Source organism: Prorops nasuta, unplaced genomic scaffold, assembly GCF_024137725.1.
Source record: "Prorops nasuta isolate Cenicafe-Biocafe unplaced genomic scaffold, Cenicafe_Pnas_1.2 PNAS00053, whole genome shotgun sequence".
Lineage (NCBI taxonomy): Eukaryota > Metazoa > Arthropoda > Insecta > Hymenoptera > Bethylidae > Prorops > Prorops nasuta.
The window spans coordinates 530,438-551,289 of record NW_027116850.1 but is presented as its reverse complement, the minus strand read 5'-3'; the positions used below and the strand labels follow the sequence as shown (position 1 = coordinate 551,289).

General features: G+C 37.4%; 1 protein-coding gene across 6 annotated transcripts in view; it reads left to right on the top strand.

The window, feature by feature from the left end:
- The first annotated feature begins 138 nt into the window (after positions 1–138).
- Positions 139–20,852, top strand: part of Wdr62 (WD repeat domain 62) — a 35,752-nt gene continuing 15,038 nt past the window's right edge. For 4 of the 6 annotated variants that reach the window (XM_066745051.1, XM_066745050.1, XM_066745047.1 and 1 more), the window contains exons 1-3: positions 139–831; positions 10,084–10,240; positions 18,800–18,891. In XM_066745051.1, the coding sequence (XP_066601148.1) occupies positions 10,157–10,240; positions 18,800–18,891 (176 nt within the window). In that variant the 5' untranslated portion in view covers positions 139–831; positions 10,084–10,156. Of the gene's footprint in view, positions 832–3,723; positions 3,843–10,083; positions 10,241–18,799; positions 18,892–20,852 lie in introns of those variants that run through there. The other 2 variants (XM_066745049.1, XM_066745048.1) reach the window with 2 other exon arrangements.

Below are 20,852 nucleotides of genomic sequence, written 5' to 3'. Positions count from 1 at the left end.
AGGTGTTTCAGAAGATCCTGCAATCTCTACAACTGAATCAAATCAGACCACCAAACGAAAAAGTGAAAAGGTTTAGCCAAAAGTCGGATAAGAAAAGAAGAGAGGGCAGCACGTGTTTGGGAAACGGTTATAATTTAGCATGAGTTGATTTCGCTGATTGCACTGAATGCACCTTGCGTTGTTTGTGTAATGAGAGAGCTAAGCTGGAGTTACGTTACACGCTACGTTTAGGATTTTGATTTAGCAATGAATTTTGATTTAGCAAAAACCTGTATGTGTTTGTGACTGCTACTACTATTGCTTAGTCTTGTATGACGGAGGACAAGCAATATGACTGGTACTGGTAGTATCTCTATTAATAGTGGTTGCATTGGTAAGTGTAAAAGTTCAGTTCTTCAGATTCAATTCAATTCACGATACAGCTCAGCTGAGTAGTGTGTAGTTCAGTACTCAGTGAACAGGTCTTCTCTCATCTCTGCTGCATTCGCGAGTGTGTATCGTGTGTACCAGCTTGTTGTATCGTCCGTACTTTCTGTCTCTGTCTCTGTTCGACTGAACGAACGTCTCACTCAACCTCACTCATTTTTCTCCCTCTCCTTTCTGCTAGCGCTAGCAAGCTGCTGCTCTCAGGCTCCCAGCTCTGGCTCTGGCTGGTTGGCCAGGTTGGCCTGTGCTATGTTTCTTCAGTCTGTTTTGTGAATCGTGAGTGTAATGTGTTAGTTTTCGTCGCGTTCTCTAATTTATAATTGTCCGTAAACCTTTTCACCATTTGGAATTATTATTACACACAATATCGTGCGAACAGTGCAATATCCTTTCTACAAATATTCTGTGAGTATTATTTTTCTATCTCTCTTGTTTTACTTGTTTTCTAGAAACGTAACCTATAAACTCTACGGGTACTCAACATAAGATGGTCTCTTCCAGGTTTCTTAGAGTTTTTATTGTTCGTACACCTGCGATTATCTCTGCTTTATTATTATCGTTAAAACACGAGGAAGCCATAGCGTTCGATACCAATATCCCATAATCAACAGCCAGTCTAGCATGGTGGTTGAATTACTTCATTCTGCTTACCTTAATGTCAATTATTTAAATCTTTTCGTATTGTTCTGCAGTTTTACTGCTAGTTGAAAGTATAAAATATTTGTTTCACGACGCTCTTAATTTTTAGAATTTTTGAGGAATCTACTTCAGTTATCTCTCGCGTTTACTGCCTTATTCACATGCCACTGGACATTCGACTCGCCTGTCAAGGTACAATAGAAAAAAATTACGAAAGAAACACGTACTACCTGCTGCTGCTTCTTTCAAAGTTCCTTCTCTAGGTTCAGTTTGCCTGTATTCTCGAGCTCGGGTATAACGCTATAATCCCACTTAAAAATCCTAGGCTTGAAAAAACTTTTAACAGCTTATATATTCCAACTTGAATAGATCCAGTCATTGTTTTAAAATGTTCACGATGCAGTACATTCAATCCTTATAAATTAAAGGATAAAAACAAAATTGCTAAAAAACAGTAGCTGTATTAACGACTTGGTATAACAAATAAATAATAGCTATCCTATTATAGCAACGAATCTTGCTATTCCATATAAAAAAGTTATAAAGTATTTTTTGTCATATGAGAGTTAAGGAGTATTTCTGGTAGTAATCGTCGCGGATAAACATTTGTAACCTTGACAAAAAGAGGCTATGGTGGCACTGCTAAGTAAGCGATTTGCGTTATCGAGAGAGTGTGGGCGATAAACGCACATGTAGCTAATAATTACAATTGTACATATAGCGTTGTCATGCATATGGTAAGGCAGATGCGTTTTATTGTATACAGGGGGAAACCGTGGGAGTTCAAACACGCTTTATTATAAAGTATTCGCACGAATTTGATATTATAAGTTGATTTATTATCTTTACAGCTAAATGTTGACTTTTAATTTTCTCGAAGGCGGAACAAGATCACTTGTCATCGTTAAATGAAGTACCGATATTTTGAAATTTTTAATACGAAATGAACATAAGATTTATTACACTATTTTCACTTATCGATTATCAAAATAATCTCGAGCAAAGATGATACTAGTTTGTGCATTGGCACATTATTATTCTTATCGCGAGTACAGTAAATCCTTCTAGTATCATTTATCTATTGATTTCTCACCTATAACCACTGTTAGATAGAAAAGGCTAATCAATTGTTACGAGGAAATTTAATTATTTTGTAATGCTGTCCCAATGTAGATAATTATAAAAGTTCCAAATTTATTCTTATATTTTTTTTAGTAAGATCAACATTGTCCACATTTAATTATTCGAGGTTCTAGTCGACCTTCCCTTTTTACTTATTCATTAATTGTTGGGAAACACGTTTACCGTGCTATTCAGTGCTCGTCGTTAGCACAAGTATGCAAACGTCAGAAAATCAAAAACTTTCAAGGCTCTCGTGATACCGTGTGTTAGAAATTCATGCGAAACTCTTAACAAAGACTACCATTAGCCAGACAATACTGAATGCTACAGTTTTGTGGCTTGTAAGGAAATGGCTAATTAATTGCAACTTTCCTCAAAGCACTTATTTATATCACTTTTAAGTTACTGGTGAATCAGTCTTAAAGTACAATTTCATAATTGTCTTTTAATTATTTTTCTGCCACGTTTATATAAGTTGATTTTAATTTTGTTATGCTTCTGGAAATTTTGTAGAACGATAACCTTATCGAAGCTACAATTTAGCAAAAACAAATTGTTGTATGCTACAGTTTTGTGGCTTATAAAGAAATAACTAATTAATTACAATTTTCCTTCAAGGATTTATTTACATCGCTTTCAGACGATTTTAGCGAAAAACAGCAATTTATTAACCTGATAAATGTGTATAAATAACATTTTTATAGCATAGTGGAAATATTGCATAATATAAAAAATATGGATTCAAGTAAAATTTTCCTTTTTTTAATGTAATATGATTCTTTTCTAGCATTAAAAATGCTTACCTAAAATATTATGATTTCATTACTTTTTCTAATTGGAATATTTTTTGTTCTTAGGAAAATTATCAGAATATTTTCTTCTATACTTGGTTAATTATAACTCTACCAAGTCACATTAATTATACTTTGTCTTACTTTCGGAAATTTATACAATGACGACCTTATTGAAGCTACAAATTTTCACCAAGCTGGTATCCATTTTGTCATTAGAAATCTGCTCTGGGTCTTATACGGCAACGTCTCTCTATGCAAGTCAACTTATATATACATTTGTTTGTATCTAGTAGCACCAGCAGAAAATCTGTCCCTATAGATTCAACAGAGAGCCCACACGTGTGCCTCTCATGGGTACTGGAATTGTAAAAAAAAACACAACATAGTCCACGACGGTCCATCAACTCTTTGTATTGGCATTAACCAAAGAAGTCTCGTGTGTTTGTTTATAAGCTTTCCAATATTTTCCTGGTATCCAACCATGTTCTCATAGTCGATTCAGCTTTCTGGCTTTTCAAGCCAATCTCTACTCACTCTATTAAAAATTCCTGCAGCTTTTTGCAAATTACATTTCATAAAATTTTATGTTTCAGCGCAAAGGAAGATTGAGTTATTCTAATAAGCAGTGGTGAATTGTAATAAGCTTGGTTTCTCGGTGGTGGTGGTTTACACGGCTGTAATTAGATAGAGCATCGAATGCTTTCCAGTGGGATCTGGTAAAAGAACGATCTGGGAGATTTTCTCGGTAGATTCGTACTGCTCAGCATTGTTTACAACGGCGAGGCGTGTATACATATAAGTATGGTGGTGTTGGGCCAAGAACAACTTTCCGCCCATTGGAAAAGAACGAGGAAGCAGACGGTAGTGAATTTCTTTTCTTTTCTCTCTTATTGGACTGCGCATCCTTTTTTCCTCTCTACCCCCCCCCCCCCCCCCCATGCTGCTGCTGCTCCTGCTCTACCGCTGCTTTACCGGTTGGATCGTTACCGATGCGTTGATGCATCAAATTCATGCAAATACTTTCCTGTCGATGGACTCGACCATCAATTTTCCATACGTATTCGCGAATATTCACTTGATTTCCCTTCTCATCTACCTCGTCACAAACGCTTTGGAACATTATTGAAAGAATTCAACCACTGTCCCCTTTCATACAATGTCATTCTTGACTACTCTTCTTATCGTATTTCAATCCAATATTGTTAAAAAAAATTGTAAACCATTTCAAAAAACTTATCAATGTGAAATAACATTAATTATATGTATAGTATTGTCAAATCTTCAGGCAAAAAGCAGTAGTATCTCAGCTTTCTTTGGATTACCACCCAGCTCGTATAGCGTTTGACGAATACTCGAAAGGATAATCAAAAGAGCTGTTAAGAATATTTTGCAACTAGCATATATATCAAACAGATAAAAATATAGAATTTTTCCTAGTGAATTCTACACGCGACGGTAATAAGGTAGAGTCGAATAACGTGTCGTATAGCTGCATGCAATTTTTGAGATTGTATTACAAATACCAAATTCGAATTGTTAAGATTGTTATAACTGTTACAGATGTCCCTGCTATTATAAGACACGTGAGGTCTCGTTTCATAGAACTCTGGATTATCAAGCTACAAGTATTTTATTGTAGAGGATCTGTTACACAGGCTGTGTGTACGAAGCTGGAAGAATATTTTTATGAAGAATCGTTTCGAGTTGCTCGAACACTCGATATATACCGTAGAAAGCCGTTAGGCAGTAGCAGAACCTGCAGAACTGCGGAAGGCAAGAGATGAACATGAACGGTGGTTGCCATGCCTACACGACCTACACGTCCCTTGTTGTTGCTGTCTCAATGTCAGCAGCCGAGCCCAGTCTCCATGCAGTCGAACCTTTCGTTTCATTCGATACCAGATAAAAGTGTAGCACCTTCTTATCTCGGTGCATGCTTATCGCTTACATTTGTTCATTGCCCTCTCACTCTCTTTCTCATCTTCCCTTTTGTCACAGAGTCAAGTTACCAGTGTATAATTAACCAATCTCTCACACTTTGTCCCACACCTCGCATTTAGACCTTCCTTCTCTCACACGTTTACGTTTCCAAGCCCTAATCGATTTAACGAGCATGCGCCCCTGCAATTATATCGAAGCATCTTTTTACCAAAAAATGTAGTAATTTCATAGACACACTTTAAACGTTTAATTATTTTGTAACCGAAGAAATTGGCTCGTAAGATTTTAACAAGCATTGTGTATGAAAATATTGGCCCCAAGGGAAACGGATAGAAAGATTAATGGATTTTTCAATTACAGTTAACAATACCATGCCGTTACAAAGAATTGCGGATTATTAGAAAGGAAATTGTAGTGGAGAAAAAATAGGAGTTGGTACCGCTAGAAATTCTTGTCACAACGAGTCGTACAAGCGAGTAAACTGTTTTAACGAGTTTTTAAAGTACAGCTGTGACTGGAACGATCGTTGCTGCTTCCCCATTTCACTCTTTAGCTCTTCCACGGTCTTAATCCTTCGGGCCCAAGATTTTCCCACATCTCCAATATCCTGGCAAATTTGCTTTCCGGACCTTTTTATTGCTCGATCAATTTTTTCCTCGCATCGGATTTTCTCTCTCTGGGAATTTGCCCATTTCGTTTGACAATTGCTTTCTCAAACTACTCAATTTTGTTCTCATTCCCCTGGAGTAACGACGTCGAAGAAACGTTTTAATAATAACACACCCGCAATCCTCTCCTTTCATCCTTGCGCAGGTGAATATCATTAGCAAGCTCTGCTCTTGTCGCAGAAATAACAAACTCATTTGCTATTCATCTAGAATGTTATTTTTGGTCGTGTGATTTTTTATGCAAATAAATCTCGCCGCGTTGATCGAATTGCTTGCGTTGAGAGAAGGATCGCTATAGCGATTAATTATATCAATTACCATTTTTGGGAATGGACGAAGCAAATTTAGATGTCGACGCAAGGTGAACAGGAAATTCGAGCACAGCTGACTTTTACCGACTGCTGCCTGCACGATTCTCGTGTCCTTTACCCACTCTTGGACATTGAAAAAATTCAATATACATTAGTGTGCCACGACTCGCTGTTATTGTAGATTAATTTAATCTTCGACAACGCAGTATTTACCATCTTTTGTTCGTTTCTCTGAGAAGTTTCGAGCTCTGCTCGATATTTCCTCAAGTTTTATGTTAATCGATATAATCTTTGGATGAATCGATCAATTAAATTAATATTCGAAGATTTAACAGCTGAATTATTATTGGTGCAGGTTTTTTGCAAGAAATTGATTGAGAAATGGTCCCTTTGATTTATGACGTTAATCCAGTCATTTTTGGATGACCAATGATGCGATGATAGACTTTTCTGAAAAGAGCATTTTGCGAAGCACGTGGATCGCCTTGAGCTTCTTGAGATTGCTTCGAGAAACTTGCTGGTTCTTTTCAACCCTTTGGTCTGGAGTCTTTACTCGAGGCAAACATCTCCCTACGAGATAAACGGTCTCCCAGCTGCAAAAGGTTTACTCGTTTTCCAACAAACCTAATCGGCCTTTTCCCGTCATTTCTCTGCTAATCCACTTTTAATCCTTCTCTTTTTCTTCACTCTCGCTTCTTACTGCGAGTAATCGCAACGAGGGAATTCTGCAAAAATCCAATTGTAATCTCTCGAGTAATAACTCGATTGGCCAAATGTATTGTCTCACGCTTTATCACGCGTGATTCGGTTTCATTGTACGTGTACGTGATTGCACATATATATGCCAACGCACGTGCGTTTCGCGCAAATCTTACTGTGTTCACCATCCCCTCCCCTTTCCTGTGCATCTTACTTCCTCGTTTCTACCAAAAACATTCCATTTCCCTCCTCACATAATGTTTTTTCTATTACATTTTTTTTGCCATGCGTACTTATGCTGCATAACAATTACAATCCTTTAATTGTCCCTGCATACTTTTTGTTTTAGGATATTTCTGGTGTATATATAATATACCTTTAGAGATTTCCTATACTCGACTCTGGAAGCATTAGAAGTTGAAATGTGACAATACAAGAATATTGAAAAGAGGAGAATTCGAAGAGACTGCTGCTAGTGGATATATAGAGTTAAATATAGAATTGTGTAGTTGGAAATTCAAGATCCAAAATACGTGACTTAGGAATCAAGTGAATAGTTACGTGTCATTGACTCGTCGTCGTCGTCGTCGTCGTCTTCCAGGCACAAAGCAAAGGAGGGCGGAATGATAAAACTATTTTATCTCAAAAATGCTTCTCACGATGCACCCAAGTTACACGAAATGGAGAGCTGTTTGCTTTACTAGTTACTCCTCTTGGAAAATCTGGACTAAGCTTGTAATAAAAGTACTTGGCGCAATTGTTATCATTGAAGTCGATTAAAATTGTGTAGATTTTAAGATAGTTTTCGCTTCTTCAAAAGGGCGTGATGAAACGTGTGACTTTTGTACCGAAATGATTTCGAATGTCGTTCACGTATGAGGGATGTAGAATTGTAAGATTAACTTATAGGCGCACCACCAATTTAACCATTGTAAGTGTTTAAGCATGCAGACACGATCCGAGCTGAATCGGAGAAGAATCGTACCCAATGCTCCTCCTGCATAAAAACTAGAGGTTTCGGACGCTCGCTCTCAACGTCATTACGTACCGCGTGTGCCTACTAATTCAGCCAGAAACACAACCTACTGAGATACCTTCTATGTACATCTATTTACGAACACACACACACGCGGAAGGTGTAAAACCACTTTGACGCCAATCTAATCTTAAATGAGTTAAGTGTAGTGCTTGATACACTTATATACTCGCTGTATCACCTATGATATACAAGTAGAAGAGTTATACACACGACTGAACAGTTTAATTTTAATATTTTGTAGGAATTGAAATCTCTAATTGTCAATTAGTTCCTTCAATTGACCACTCTAATAATAGAGCCCTTATTTTTACTCCTAGAAAGCTCTCGTTACTCCCGCTAGAAAGTACTGCAACCGTAACTCTACCTTCGTATGACTCGTCGAAGAGAAGAAATCAAAACTCGAACTCGAGACATCTGAGTAATTTAATCCTGGGAAATCCTTAATGTGTGTCTGTAGCGAAATTTTTGTCGATTCTATCTTGTAATTCTCTTATTTCTTTAACGTCAAATTTATTTTCGACACGGTATGCAACATTGCTTTTCCATAAATGTTCCTATCATGACGTCAAATTCTCTCAAGGTTACCCATGTTATTCAAATGACGAACTCATTCATTTTTAGTTGCATAGGTTGATAGTTGGCTTCGAAGTGAAATCTACGAAATATCATGATTGGATCTTTGAGTCTCGATGAATGATGCATAAAATATTGCTTTCTGGGGACCTTGGACTCTCGGATACGATGACAGAAGAATTGGAGAGTTTGTGGCAGGATCAAAGGAGTGCATAAACTTTTGAGATGGAACACGATGGGGCTGACACTTCTATCTAAGAGCTTTGTTTCAGTTTTCTCGAGCAGAGAGACTTTGAATTTCTATATTAGCTGGCAGGATTATTTAAATATTAAAACCTGCTGCTGTATACTTGCCAATTTATTTTTCTAAAAAAATTACGTATTACTCATGATTCTGATCACTCGTTAATTACACGAGAGAGAAGTTAAGAAGTATGTATTATTTATTTATTTATTTATTTATTTTTTTTTTGAAACCTTATAGAATCTTTTATCCATTCTGTCGAATAAAATCCTCTCGCTCTCTTTTCTTATAGATTCCTCTTGCCATTCTTCAAACCGGAAACCACTCATGATCTAAAATAAATTTTAAAGGAGCTACGCACTATTTGCTAAACAGAACATGCTTGGAGATGCGTGGATATCGAATCTATCATTGCGTTAAGAATTTTCAAGGCCAATCATTGTTACAAATACGCTTGACTGAATCGTCGAATGTTGTATTGTTTGCTGTACATGGCATTACTCTCCGAGCTGTCAATGGAAAAAACATCTATGGAAGCTTTGTTTCTTCTTTTTTTCTTGGATTGTTAAATGTTCCTGTATCGCAGGAGCATTAAACGTAAGGCTGGACAGTTGCTGCTAGATCCACCTAATAGCGTGCATGTGTGAATGACACAAGTCTGATCACTATTCTTAGTTCATTGGATAGAACCCAGGACAAACGTGACAGGGAATGTTGACCTCGAAACAAATAGAAAGAAAAACTTATTAGCCACTATAATGTAATTGTGTGCCAGCCAGTATTATATACCTATACCCTTTCCTCTTCTCTAATTGGGAAGAAAAAGGAAGAAATAAACTGGCCTCGGTTCTTGCGAAACGTATAATCATATAATCTACTTTTTACCTCTTGATATTGTAAATAAGCCAATAGATGAGATTGCAGATACACGCAATGATAGATTGCGACAAAAAAGGGCTTGAGAATAATTAATCGCAGAGCACAGTGTACTTAAGTTTTCGAGGTGTTGGCTAAAAGCCCATTTGGTTGGTCGACTGCAAAATACTTGAACGGCCCCTTAGCCATTAGAGTATACTAAATAGTGCTAAACGTTGGACGATTTTTATCAGCGGTTCGTTAAAGCCGAGTGGAGAGAGATGAAATTTGCTCTCCTTCTGCTAATTAAAAAACTCTCGTAGACACGATTCAAACGTAGCATTTAGTTTTCTGGGAGACCCAGTCGCCAAGATTTTCAAGCAAAGTACATGTAATACATTGAACCGTAGGCTCTTGTAGTGCACTGTAATAATCTGTGCCGCCGTTGCCCTCTTACATCTTGCGTACCGTTATCTTTCCTCGTCTTTAAACGTAGCAACTGCGATTGACTTGGAATTCGCGTAGGTCTCGATCTCCCACGATCTTTACTCTTACTTTCGCTTGAAATGGCTTGCGCGTACACAGGTATTCCTGATTTTGATTCTTATGAAAATGCCTCTCCAAATTCTCTTGCGAAACACATGGTCTCTTTTGGCTCTCGGGTATATTTCACTGCTGTCGATTAAGAAGATGATTATTTTTTCAATAATTTGACAGATGTATCAATTGTACAAATAGAATTATTCATAAGATCCGTTTGGTATTTTTGTAGAAAATGCTGTGAGGAATCAAGGAGTCGTGGCGCAGGAATGAAGATCACGTGACAGGAGACCAAGCTTGCCATCATGATGGAACCACCGTTGACTACCAAAGTTCTCCGGGCTCCCAGCTTGAAAAGAGGCCAGGAGAATGTTCGGATAGAGGACAGGGTACAAAAAGAAGCATATACATATTCTATTTTATAAGAAAATACAATTTACCAAGGTTGAACCTTGAACATCTTTGCAAGGATTCGTTTTCAGATGAAAATTTGACAAAATCATGGTTAAATTGTAACGAGAAATTTTGGTAAAGCCATAGGACTTACTTGACGTCACTGTTATTATTCATCAGTTGTTAAAAAAGGTCTATGTGACCGTCAGTGGTATGCCGCGTGGGCTAACAACATTGTCAGGCCTGCCATGCCGTAACCGGCACACTTGCATCCTGCTACATTCCGCATTTGGCTAGCCAAGATTCCATAGTCTCCTAAAATACGATCATTTCTAAGTAACCCGTTTTTTTCTTCTTGAGCAACTTGTCAAGTTTCGTCATATACCCGTGCATCAACATGGATAAATTTTTTTCGACTCATTTTAGCAATCGTAAACTTTGCGGATAATAATTGCGTAGATAAGTTATGGTTGGAACTCGACACATCTTTGCAACGTTTCATAAGATATTGGATTTTGTATGTATGTATGAGTGTGTAAAGTCAGAACATGTTGTAAATTACCTGACACACGGATGCGAGTAACCAATGATAAAGTGGATTCGTTCGTTACCCACCGAGGAAAATCTACCGGTGGAAATTTGCGCCCTCTTTCGTAAATTAAGAGACTCGTCAGCGTCTCTGGTGCAAAGTAGTAAAAGTAATGTATAATGTATTAATTAATAATCTGTAATTATACCAATTCCGTTGCATTTGTAGAACAGAGATAAATGGTTCTCTGGATCCATTTAATATGATTTTTATACAACGATTAATTATTATTGCTTCAGGCGTGTAAACGTCTCTGTAAATTTGTTATTATAGGCGAAAAAGTCGATTGCAATGAAATTTAAGAGGAGTGTGCGATACGCTATAATTGGAAAGGTGGAAGAAAAACTTGTTAATTGGTTTTCACGAAAGAACGAAAATGCGATTGTGTGCAAATTGATGTGGAGGCGAAACTGGTGCTATGCCTATCTCTATTTACAATCTTTTTATAGCTCGCCATTAAAAGGGTAATATCTGTATTCTCGTGGTAGACAACTATAAATTGAAATAATTGCTTAATAAGTAAAGCTGGCTGAATTTTCAAGTTTACAGGTGATTAATAAAAAGGTCGACCAAGTTGGTGCAGAACGGAGGAGGATATGAATAAGTACGTTGACTCGGAGACACACTTGGCACGTGACCCGAGTTTTTACTTTTTACTGGAAGAGCCGGTCGGCTGCGATCAATTCAACAACCTGGACAGTCCGTGAGATGCAGCCATCTGAAAACTCATACACTTGCTTCTTCGATGCAGTCACATATACGTACACATATGCACCTCCATACACGTGTGCGGGCGTACAACAAAACGCAACGCTACAACTTCCTGTTGTGCATAACGGTTCAATACCATCGATTGTTGCTTCGCTCTTTCAGATGCCCCGTTTAATCATTGCACCGCGGTACCCCCCCCCCCCCCCCCCCTCTTCACCCCTCCAACTTCATATAACTTCCCTCTTTCTCTCGAATAATAATTTTGTAACAACCATCAATCACGAAAGCGAAATAATTCTCTCTATGTATCCAATACTTTATCGGAATCCTATCGACTCTCGTAAGGTTCCAACCTTGTATGGTCACCCAAATCATCGTGATGTCTTATATATCGTCATTGTCAAACCGTCCATGGTTTCTATTTTAAATTTAATGCTAAAGCAATGATGGCTGTAGCTTCTCGATCAGTTGTATCATTTTTATTAATTGTAAATATGTTTTAGACGAGAGTTTTTTTGTTCATTCGCGTATTTAAATATTAATTGATAGTTTTTTAATGTAGAATGTAAAAATTGTTAAACGGAGGATGCAGAGACTAAAGGGACTGATGAACTTTGCAGACGGTATTACATTTGCGGGGTTAATGACCAATTGGGGTTAATCCATAGATGGACACACCTTTTGCTCGACCGTCGATTATCCTTTTCTCTCTTACGAACCGTTCCGTGTTCACAAGCTTTTAATAACCACTCCTTCCTTCTTTCCATTTACTCGATAGAACTGCTCTCTTAACACGCGCTCGCGCGCGCGCCACCTTCATTCATTTATAGTTTACACAATGTCCACTTTTAAATTATTACACTGCTCTCACTTTTCGTCCTTTCTTTATCCAAAAAAATGAGTCTACGTGGGTGCAGGAAATACTCCATTCAACCGAGACATTTCAATAATTGTATAATAACTTAACTTTCAAAATATTTTCGTCCCAAATCAAAAGTTTCCACGCTCTCGGTCGTCGCATCGTTGAATATCCTTGAAAAATATCCAGATACTTGCATTTATATCTCACGTACACCAATCTCGTCCTCCATTTGCATCTATTTTGCGTTTATTTATTTTTACCTTATAAAAAAAATGGATTCACGTTTTTATCTCTGCTCTTTAATTTTCTATGACATAAGCGATCCAAGGAGGAAGAAGAAACTTTTTAACAGAGTGGTACTCCAGAGTATATTAATGCGAAAAGAAGGGAGAGAATGGGAGAAGGTATATTCTGTAAATAACTGTGATCAGAAAATTATACAAATTGTGTATTATCAAAGTGCATAGATTTGTTTGTAGGAAAGAGAGAGAAGAGCCGGAGGATTTCTTCGGAAGAGGCTGGCTAATTAAAGAAAATAACGATGGGACGATAATCGAGTGATACCAGAATCGTAGGAATAAGCGATGATCACGGGTTAACTGATAAAAGAGCCAAAGCCGCAGAGTCGCAGTCGCAGCTGCAATCGCAATACGTAGTTGAGATGGAGAAGGAGGAGAAGGGGATTGGTGGAGAGTGGAAGAGTGGGGTCATCGTTGCCGTCAAACGGCCTTTTACCGCGTTGTGTACTTCAGTTCAAAGCTGGACACGTTCGACATCGCTTCCCTTCTTCGGCTCTTTTCCTCTTCCTCTTCTCCTACTCCTCAGTTTCATTTTCTCTCTTCTTCTTCCTCCTCTATTAATTATTCTATCACTTCAAAAATACCAGTGTTCAGTTTGAACGTTGCGAGTAGTGTTAAATAATCGACCAATATAATGGTCAGTAGTGAAATAACAGATGGTGGTTAGTTGTCTAACGTGTATATACACCACACATATAAATACATAAAAATGTATATGTTTATTCATACGCGTCGTTATGTAAGAAAGGTGAAGCGTACGTAACACAGATGGACATGAATTCGCGCTCAGCTATGTAATGTTATTTATCTTAGAAGGTCAAAAATTGACACTTGTATATGTGAATGACGAGACCAATAATTATAAAAGTGTCTCCTTTCTAAGACCAAATTTTGTTTGTAAATAACAATAAGTGTGTGTGTGTGTGTTGTAACCGCTGTAACTGTAACGATTGTATCCATAAGCGAGTGAGCAAATTTCAAGTTCACGTGTGCGTTGTTTGTTATGATCTTGTAAGGAGAAACGGGAAATCTCTCTGTGTAGACGAACGCATCGATGTGAGTGTCGAGTTGTGCACGTTTGGTGATCAAATTGAAAGCGGAAGATAATACCGGTGCTGTAGCCTTTTCTAAATCAGATGCAAAGTTGAATGTTCTGACCAAGGACTAAAGGACTCTTCATTGGATCGTGTAATTGCAATTGTAACAGTCGATTGTCCAGATATGGTAATGCAGCATAAAAGTTTGGTAAAGAAAGTGAGAGTTACGCAAAAAGCGTTTATTTTGGTGAAGTTGTTGAGTCGTCTAAAAAGGACAAAATAATTCATAGAAATAACGAGTATTGGAATGTTTGCTAATACGGAGTTTAGTGCTGCAGTATTGCGAGAAAACCCATTCTTGTTAGAGCAATATCTATAAAACAGCTGTGTCAATGGAACAGCCTCTCTAATGGACACTTTTCATTTGGGATATTAAGTGCGCCTTAATAAGAAAAAGCCGGCAGTGCCATTTAACGTTCGTTTAACCTATTATGGACAGATTGCTTCGAACACTGAGAAGATTCACTGTTTTTTTTATTTGTGGAAATATGAAAACGAGTAAATGGTGGAAAAATATGAGCTTGATCCTAAACTGTGAAATTGACGAAAGCTCGAATTAGAATATATCGTTTGGTTTTACGACAAGAACCTGTCAACTGTTTGCGAGTTTTAAAAATGGCTTCGACGATAACGAAGAGCAATTCGCTTATTATTCGTGACAAAGAGAATGTCCCAGCTTACGATGTACGTATAAATGCAGTATTTTAAAAACGTTTGTTCCATGTTTTATCACGAGCTATACTGAGAGCTATACTAACAGTACTTTGACTTATCTGTGTCACACATGTTGGATGTTTCTTTTTATTAGTCATACCGCTTGCGCACGCTATTTTTTAAACAAATCCACAATTTACTAGTTCCTGCCTACTTTGTGTAAAACAGTTGATTGTGATTCGCTCGCGCACGAAAGTTGTACAGAAAAATAACTAACAATGCTGCTGCCTGCCGACGATTATCTGTTTTGTTACGGTTGGCCCATATCGATATTCTTATAAGGCTGCTTTTTATAAATTAAATATGTTACGCAAACGTCTTATGACCATATTGTGGTTATAACAGAGTCAATATCTTTTCACTCGTTTAATTCTGATTTGTAAAACAAATACTTGGTAGTTTTCACCGGCTAGACGAGAATTACAAAGAATTTTGATGAATGATATTATTATGTATGATAATGGAAGATAATTTTCCTTGTATTAAAAACTTTCTTAATTCGTTTAGGAGTTAATGATAATGATTTTTCTTACGGTTTGCGAAGCATTCATTAATCAGGTCGTTATGTAAAAGTTTTTGCTAAAGTAGGTCTATCATGCCAATCCAGTGGGTAAAACCTTCACCGAATTACAAAGTGATTGTTAAGAAAAAAAAAAACAACATAACGAGTGAAAATGATTCTCGAAGATGAATATCGACTGCGAAATCTCGTGCTTCTCTTATCTCGTAGTGGAAAAAACACATTTGGCTTTCTAAAAGCACAAATTTCTAGAGCTTCGTGTTTCTTCGTTATGACTAAGACAAAATGCTACCTTGTAAAAGAGGAACATAACTCGGGTTGGCAGTTTGCTTCGTTGTCGCTGCTCCGAGGCAAATAAGATAATTAAGATAACGAGAAAATTCGTAAAAGAGAAGAGCATTGGATTTTACTAACAAAAAATATTTATTTGTCTCCGGTAAACATAAATCTTCTAGAATCAGCAATTAACGTAAAATTGTATATAAAGTAGAGAAATTATATGTATCTGTTTCATCAGTTGATTAATTCATCAATTACAATCTTGTACCATATACATGTAGTCTGCAAAAAATAAGTAAATAAGAAAACCAATTTTTGTATGGAGAGAATATTGTATATCAAATATGCCGGGAAGTGCAATGTATAAATTAGAGGGAAGAGCGAGTGAGATATGTGCGTCTCCAGAGGATTTTTCTTGCCAAGAAGAGCAATTGACCGTGACCTTGAGTTCATCCCAAGAGACGTCCAAGCAATTCCGTGAATGTAGCAACGTGCATCATCATCATCATCAGCAACAGAAACAGAAATGCAGCGATCGTTGTCGTATTACGTAAAGTTTCTCGCAATAATTATGCGAAGGAGACCTTGCCATCGCCTTCTGTCGGCTAGCTTAACGCATCATTGCGTCATTTTGTATCACTATCGAAGCAAACTATCCTCGCTGTATTCCTACTCATCGAGATTCACCTGTTACATAGATCTCTCTTTAAATTCGACAAAATTCCAACTTTCGAATAAATGCAACGAAAAACCGTGGCTTTTATCTGTGAACGTGCGATGGGTAGGCGTCGCAGCGTGAAAATTTAGAAAACTCGAATTACATGTGTACATATCTACATTGTATACTCGTATAGCAAACATCTGTAAATCTGGAGAGGCTCTGGAAATAATTGAAAAATCTCTGTACACAAATTCGAATGTATTTATCCAAAATTCCGAAGAATCTATATACACAGTATATAAATTCTGATTAATAAATTGTATCGTTGTATAAGGAAATGTAAGAAATTGTATAATTACCGATTGTAAGGAGTCGATGCGTTCGTTTAAGGTGATCGAATTTAAATGGACGTAGAAAATTCCAGAGAGCAAGGCGTAGGTGATGGAAATATGTTGAGGCAAAGGCATAAGTGGACAGATATAATGTAAGATGGAAAGGTTGGGTGAAAATTGCTGTAGGCTAAAGTTTGATGCGTGGGAGTGAAATGAATGACAGTATTAGCGGCTGGCGCGTCCTTCTTGTTTACGCTCAATGCGTAAGGCTCTCCGCTACCTGTGCTGTCCGTAACACTCTTGTACGTTGAACGCTGCTCTCTCTCTCTCTCTCTCTCTCTGCTCCCCCATCATCAAACAGTCCACCTCGAACGCACAACGCTCCACTCTCGATATTATGGATTTCCATTTACGGCCTCTGCCTACGCGTCATGCTTGTGTCTATATAGTCTCTCTCTCTCTCTCTCTCTCTCTCTCTCTCTCTCTCTCTCTCTCTCTCTCTCTCGAACGCATTTATAGCCTTTAATCTACCTTGCTCTCTTCCATTCGTCTAGAAAATTCTCATTTTCTTAATTCATCAGTTTTCAATGCCTCGAGAGACTCGATCGTGCATTCGATACGAGACCAACGATGAAATATCTATGTTTATGCTACGAAGGCTAATCGCGAATTAGATATACCGTGTAATTTTCCTATTATAATCCTCAAGATCTCGAATAATTGTTTCATTTCGTTTTCTTAGTAGTTGGCAAAGTTTTAGTGCTTTGGTATTGTTATAAGACACTGATTTTGTATACGTATTATATGATAAGAGGCTCGCGTTGAACATTCAATTTATATGATATGAGAGTTAATGGAAAATCGACTGTACCGCACGATTTTTTATGACAAACCTGAGGAGATTGAAGAATTGTTTAATTTTCTCGTTACGCGAGCCACGATCAAATGTATTAAATTTGAAGTGGAGGAAGAATTTATCGAAGAGTAATTTATATAGATTTATTAAAATTGTTGAGCCGATCGAATTGCAATGTTCTCATTCATAAATGTCCATTCATTATTATCTAAGCGTGAAATGAGGATGTACCTACGTACATGCACGCATATTCGCACGCAAGTACCAAGTACGCACGCATGCACGAACCGTGTAAGTTGGGTGCATACTTGAAGCTCGTCGATTTAGTCAATCGTATAACAAACGCAATTCTCTTATTTTTTATCATACGTGTGTGTGTGTGTGTGTGTGTGTGTGTAACTTGACAGATAAAAAATTGATAATAACATAGATAACTTAGGGTCACATAGGTGGGGCGCCGTCTAAGCAATTTACACCTAACGTGCATAATTAGCAAGGAACGCATCATCGCTAAAATTGTCCCTGTGACCGGTTTTTGCGCGCCACCCATTATTTGACCACCGATTATTACAGAAACTTTCGTCGACGGGAGAAGCAAAACTCATAACGATAAGTGGGCGCAAAATTTAGAGTTTTTAACTTTCACGTATCTCCCAATCTCAAGGAAACGCGTGGAAGACTATTATGTAAAATCGATGGAACGCTGCGAGTGATAAAAATCGAACTCCGATCGAAAATTCGTCGAAACAAATTTATAACCGCACTTGCACAAAATTCTAATTAGAGATTCGATCTTGTACAAAATATTGTAATATTCCGAGCTAATTACGCTGATTTGCCAATCGAGTAGAATAAGTTTTGAAAAATTAGAATTTCATGCGTGTGTAAGTAGGTGAAAGCCTTTTTTAAGTTGCATTTGTGATAACTTTATGGTTTCCTTCCGACTGACTGAACAAACTCCCTTCTTTCTTCGGATGTGTGCAGATATTTATCGGCTAGATAGATTTTAGAAAGTAACGATGTCAAGCATTTCTTTCTCCACTGTTACACTATGCCTTTCGACGCTTTGCCATATATGCATTAGGTGGTTTATTAACGTTGCATGCATATATATATATATATAAATTGAGAATAAATCATTAGCCTTAATAGCCCATAAAATATTTAGATCACTTACCGTTCGATAAAGTTTTAATTATAAGCCTAATCAAATTGCAAATATCGTTGTAGGATATTTGAACTATCTTGATTTGTATCTATTAATAAAGTGGAACATATATATATATATATATATATCCATTCAACTAATATCGAAGTAGGAAAATTTGTGAAATATTCAAGAGTGAAATATGTTTTTCAGTAGTTTCTTAGAACGGTTCGATTTTCCCTTAAAATCTAAAGTGATATGCAGCCGTGTAATTCATAGCCTAGTAATCCACTTCCGATCTAGAATCGTTCTAGCCAGGCAGAGATCCTTTCTTATCCTGCAGACGTTCACTTTTCCAAGAGAAACTGATTTATGGATTTTAGCTTTTACCATTCATTGTCTCTACGCGTATAGAACAGTGCGATGTTTTGTATTAGAGAAAAATGCTTTGATTATTTTCATGATCGAACGTTTATGTTATTTTGCAGATCAAACTGGAACGAGTGCTGGGTGTTACCGTGTCGAATAATGCTGCCCTCGACTGTGACTCGACCAGCGAGTTGGTCGCGTATCCTGCTGGGTAAGAGTTTCCTTTTCGTTATTGCATTTTCACCAGTGCCTCGAGCCGGTGTACACTGCTGCTTGAAAAAAATCAATAATGCCAAGCTGCTGTTAACGCCATTTGGCGCTCTATTAGCGTCAACTATATTACACCCGTTTATTAACCCTGCTTTAAGTATACTGATCGATCGGTGCAACTGTACTCATCGTTGTCTCTGGAAATCATTTTTTTTTTGCCATTTTTACTCTTCAAGTGATACCAGATTCGATATCTCTGTAATTTTTTTTATTAAGGAATTTTGATACAGCTTTTTTAAATTTTGGAGAAAGAATTTTTTAGGAGGTTTATTGTTACTGAAGGGACAGAAGCAAAGATTGCTAGAAAAGAAGGAAAATTGAAAAGAAAAGAAACGCGAAGGAAAGACCTAATTAAGCTTTATGGGGTTATTGTTACAATTAAAAATCCTACGAGTCACCTCGGCTCTATTCCATGTACGCCCATTACTTCTCACCTGCCCACATGATGAACGCACCACTCTTAAAGTTCCATATTACAAAATAAGCACGTGCAAGTAAATGTAAATGACTGAAATGGAGCGATGGATAACAAGGTACTTACCTAAAATTAAATACTAATAACTATTAACGTATTTGGTCATACCGTGATTATTATTAATGATACGTTCGCCGATGTTTCAGCTATTGGTTACTGATAAAGGAGCTACGTTTAATTTATAGAGCAATAATTTGCCGTACGGACGCTATCGTACCTTTTCATCTACGACTCAAGAACGAAGCTGACAACACATTAGCCAACGTTACGCTACTTTCGCTGCACGCTACGTTAGCGTCCGCATTTGTTCGCTGCTCAACGAATTACCATCACTTTTTGTTTCTTCTTTTTCTTCCACTCTGTAATATCGAGCGTTATCAACCGAACGAACGCTTCGATAAAGGAAACAAAAGAGAGAGAAATGTGGAGTCTGGCGAATTTTTTATGTTGATATTTTGTTATGTAATTCGTAGTATATCATTGGCGCGCGAATAATTATTGTCAATATTTTATGGAAATTTTATCCAACGATCGGTATCTCGCTTTTAAGTTCCGTCCAGACGTTTAATCTTTGTAATCATTGCGGCGAGACTCTAGAGAGTATGCGTTCTCTTCTTACGTGTGGTATACGTGTACGAACAGCGAGAGAAAAAAAAAGAAACACCCGGAGCGTTGTTTGGTGAGTGGGTGAAGTCAAACCGTTAATAACTGGCCCCACCGCAGCACATGTATAAGCAAATGAGAGGATGAAAGCGGCAACTCGACGAAATCTGGTCCGTTCCATTGTCTTGGCTCTAAAATTTGACCATCTTTTCACACCAGACTCAAGAGGCGTGTTAAACATGTGAAATCATAAAGTCTCTGGTCGATCTCTCGAAAGATTAATTATTTGGAAAAAAAGCTGTAATTGATATTTCAAAAACAATTAGGATGATTTAGGAGTTTGAGCTCTATTATATTTTCTTTCAAGAATGGGTAATTTTTTTACTTTGCGTCAATTTATATTTTTGGTGTAATTCTGTGAGTAAATAGTGCACGTGCGCGAATATAACGTGTAGCAGTGTAAGCGGTACACTAATACATATTATGTAGCTGTTGTGCGGCTTGTGTGCTAGTTTTACTAGGTCGCGGAACAGCAAGAAAAGGAGAAGGAGCGAGCCTCCTTCACACGGCCCCGGCGTGACGATGTGTCCACCTTTCTCAGAACACGAGAGAAGAGCTTTAAGCAAAATATTATCCAAACTACCTTATTTCACACGATAACTCTGCACCGTCGCTACTTTCAGTATCAAGAAACCAATCGTCGTTCACCCTATTTGCCCTTTTATCTATAACATATCTATTAATTATAGTACACTCTTTCTATTGCAATTATTTATTCCTTGAAGCGACGAGTGTACTTTGATTCTCTAGCTAAAAAGAAAATA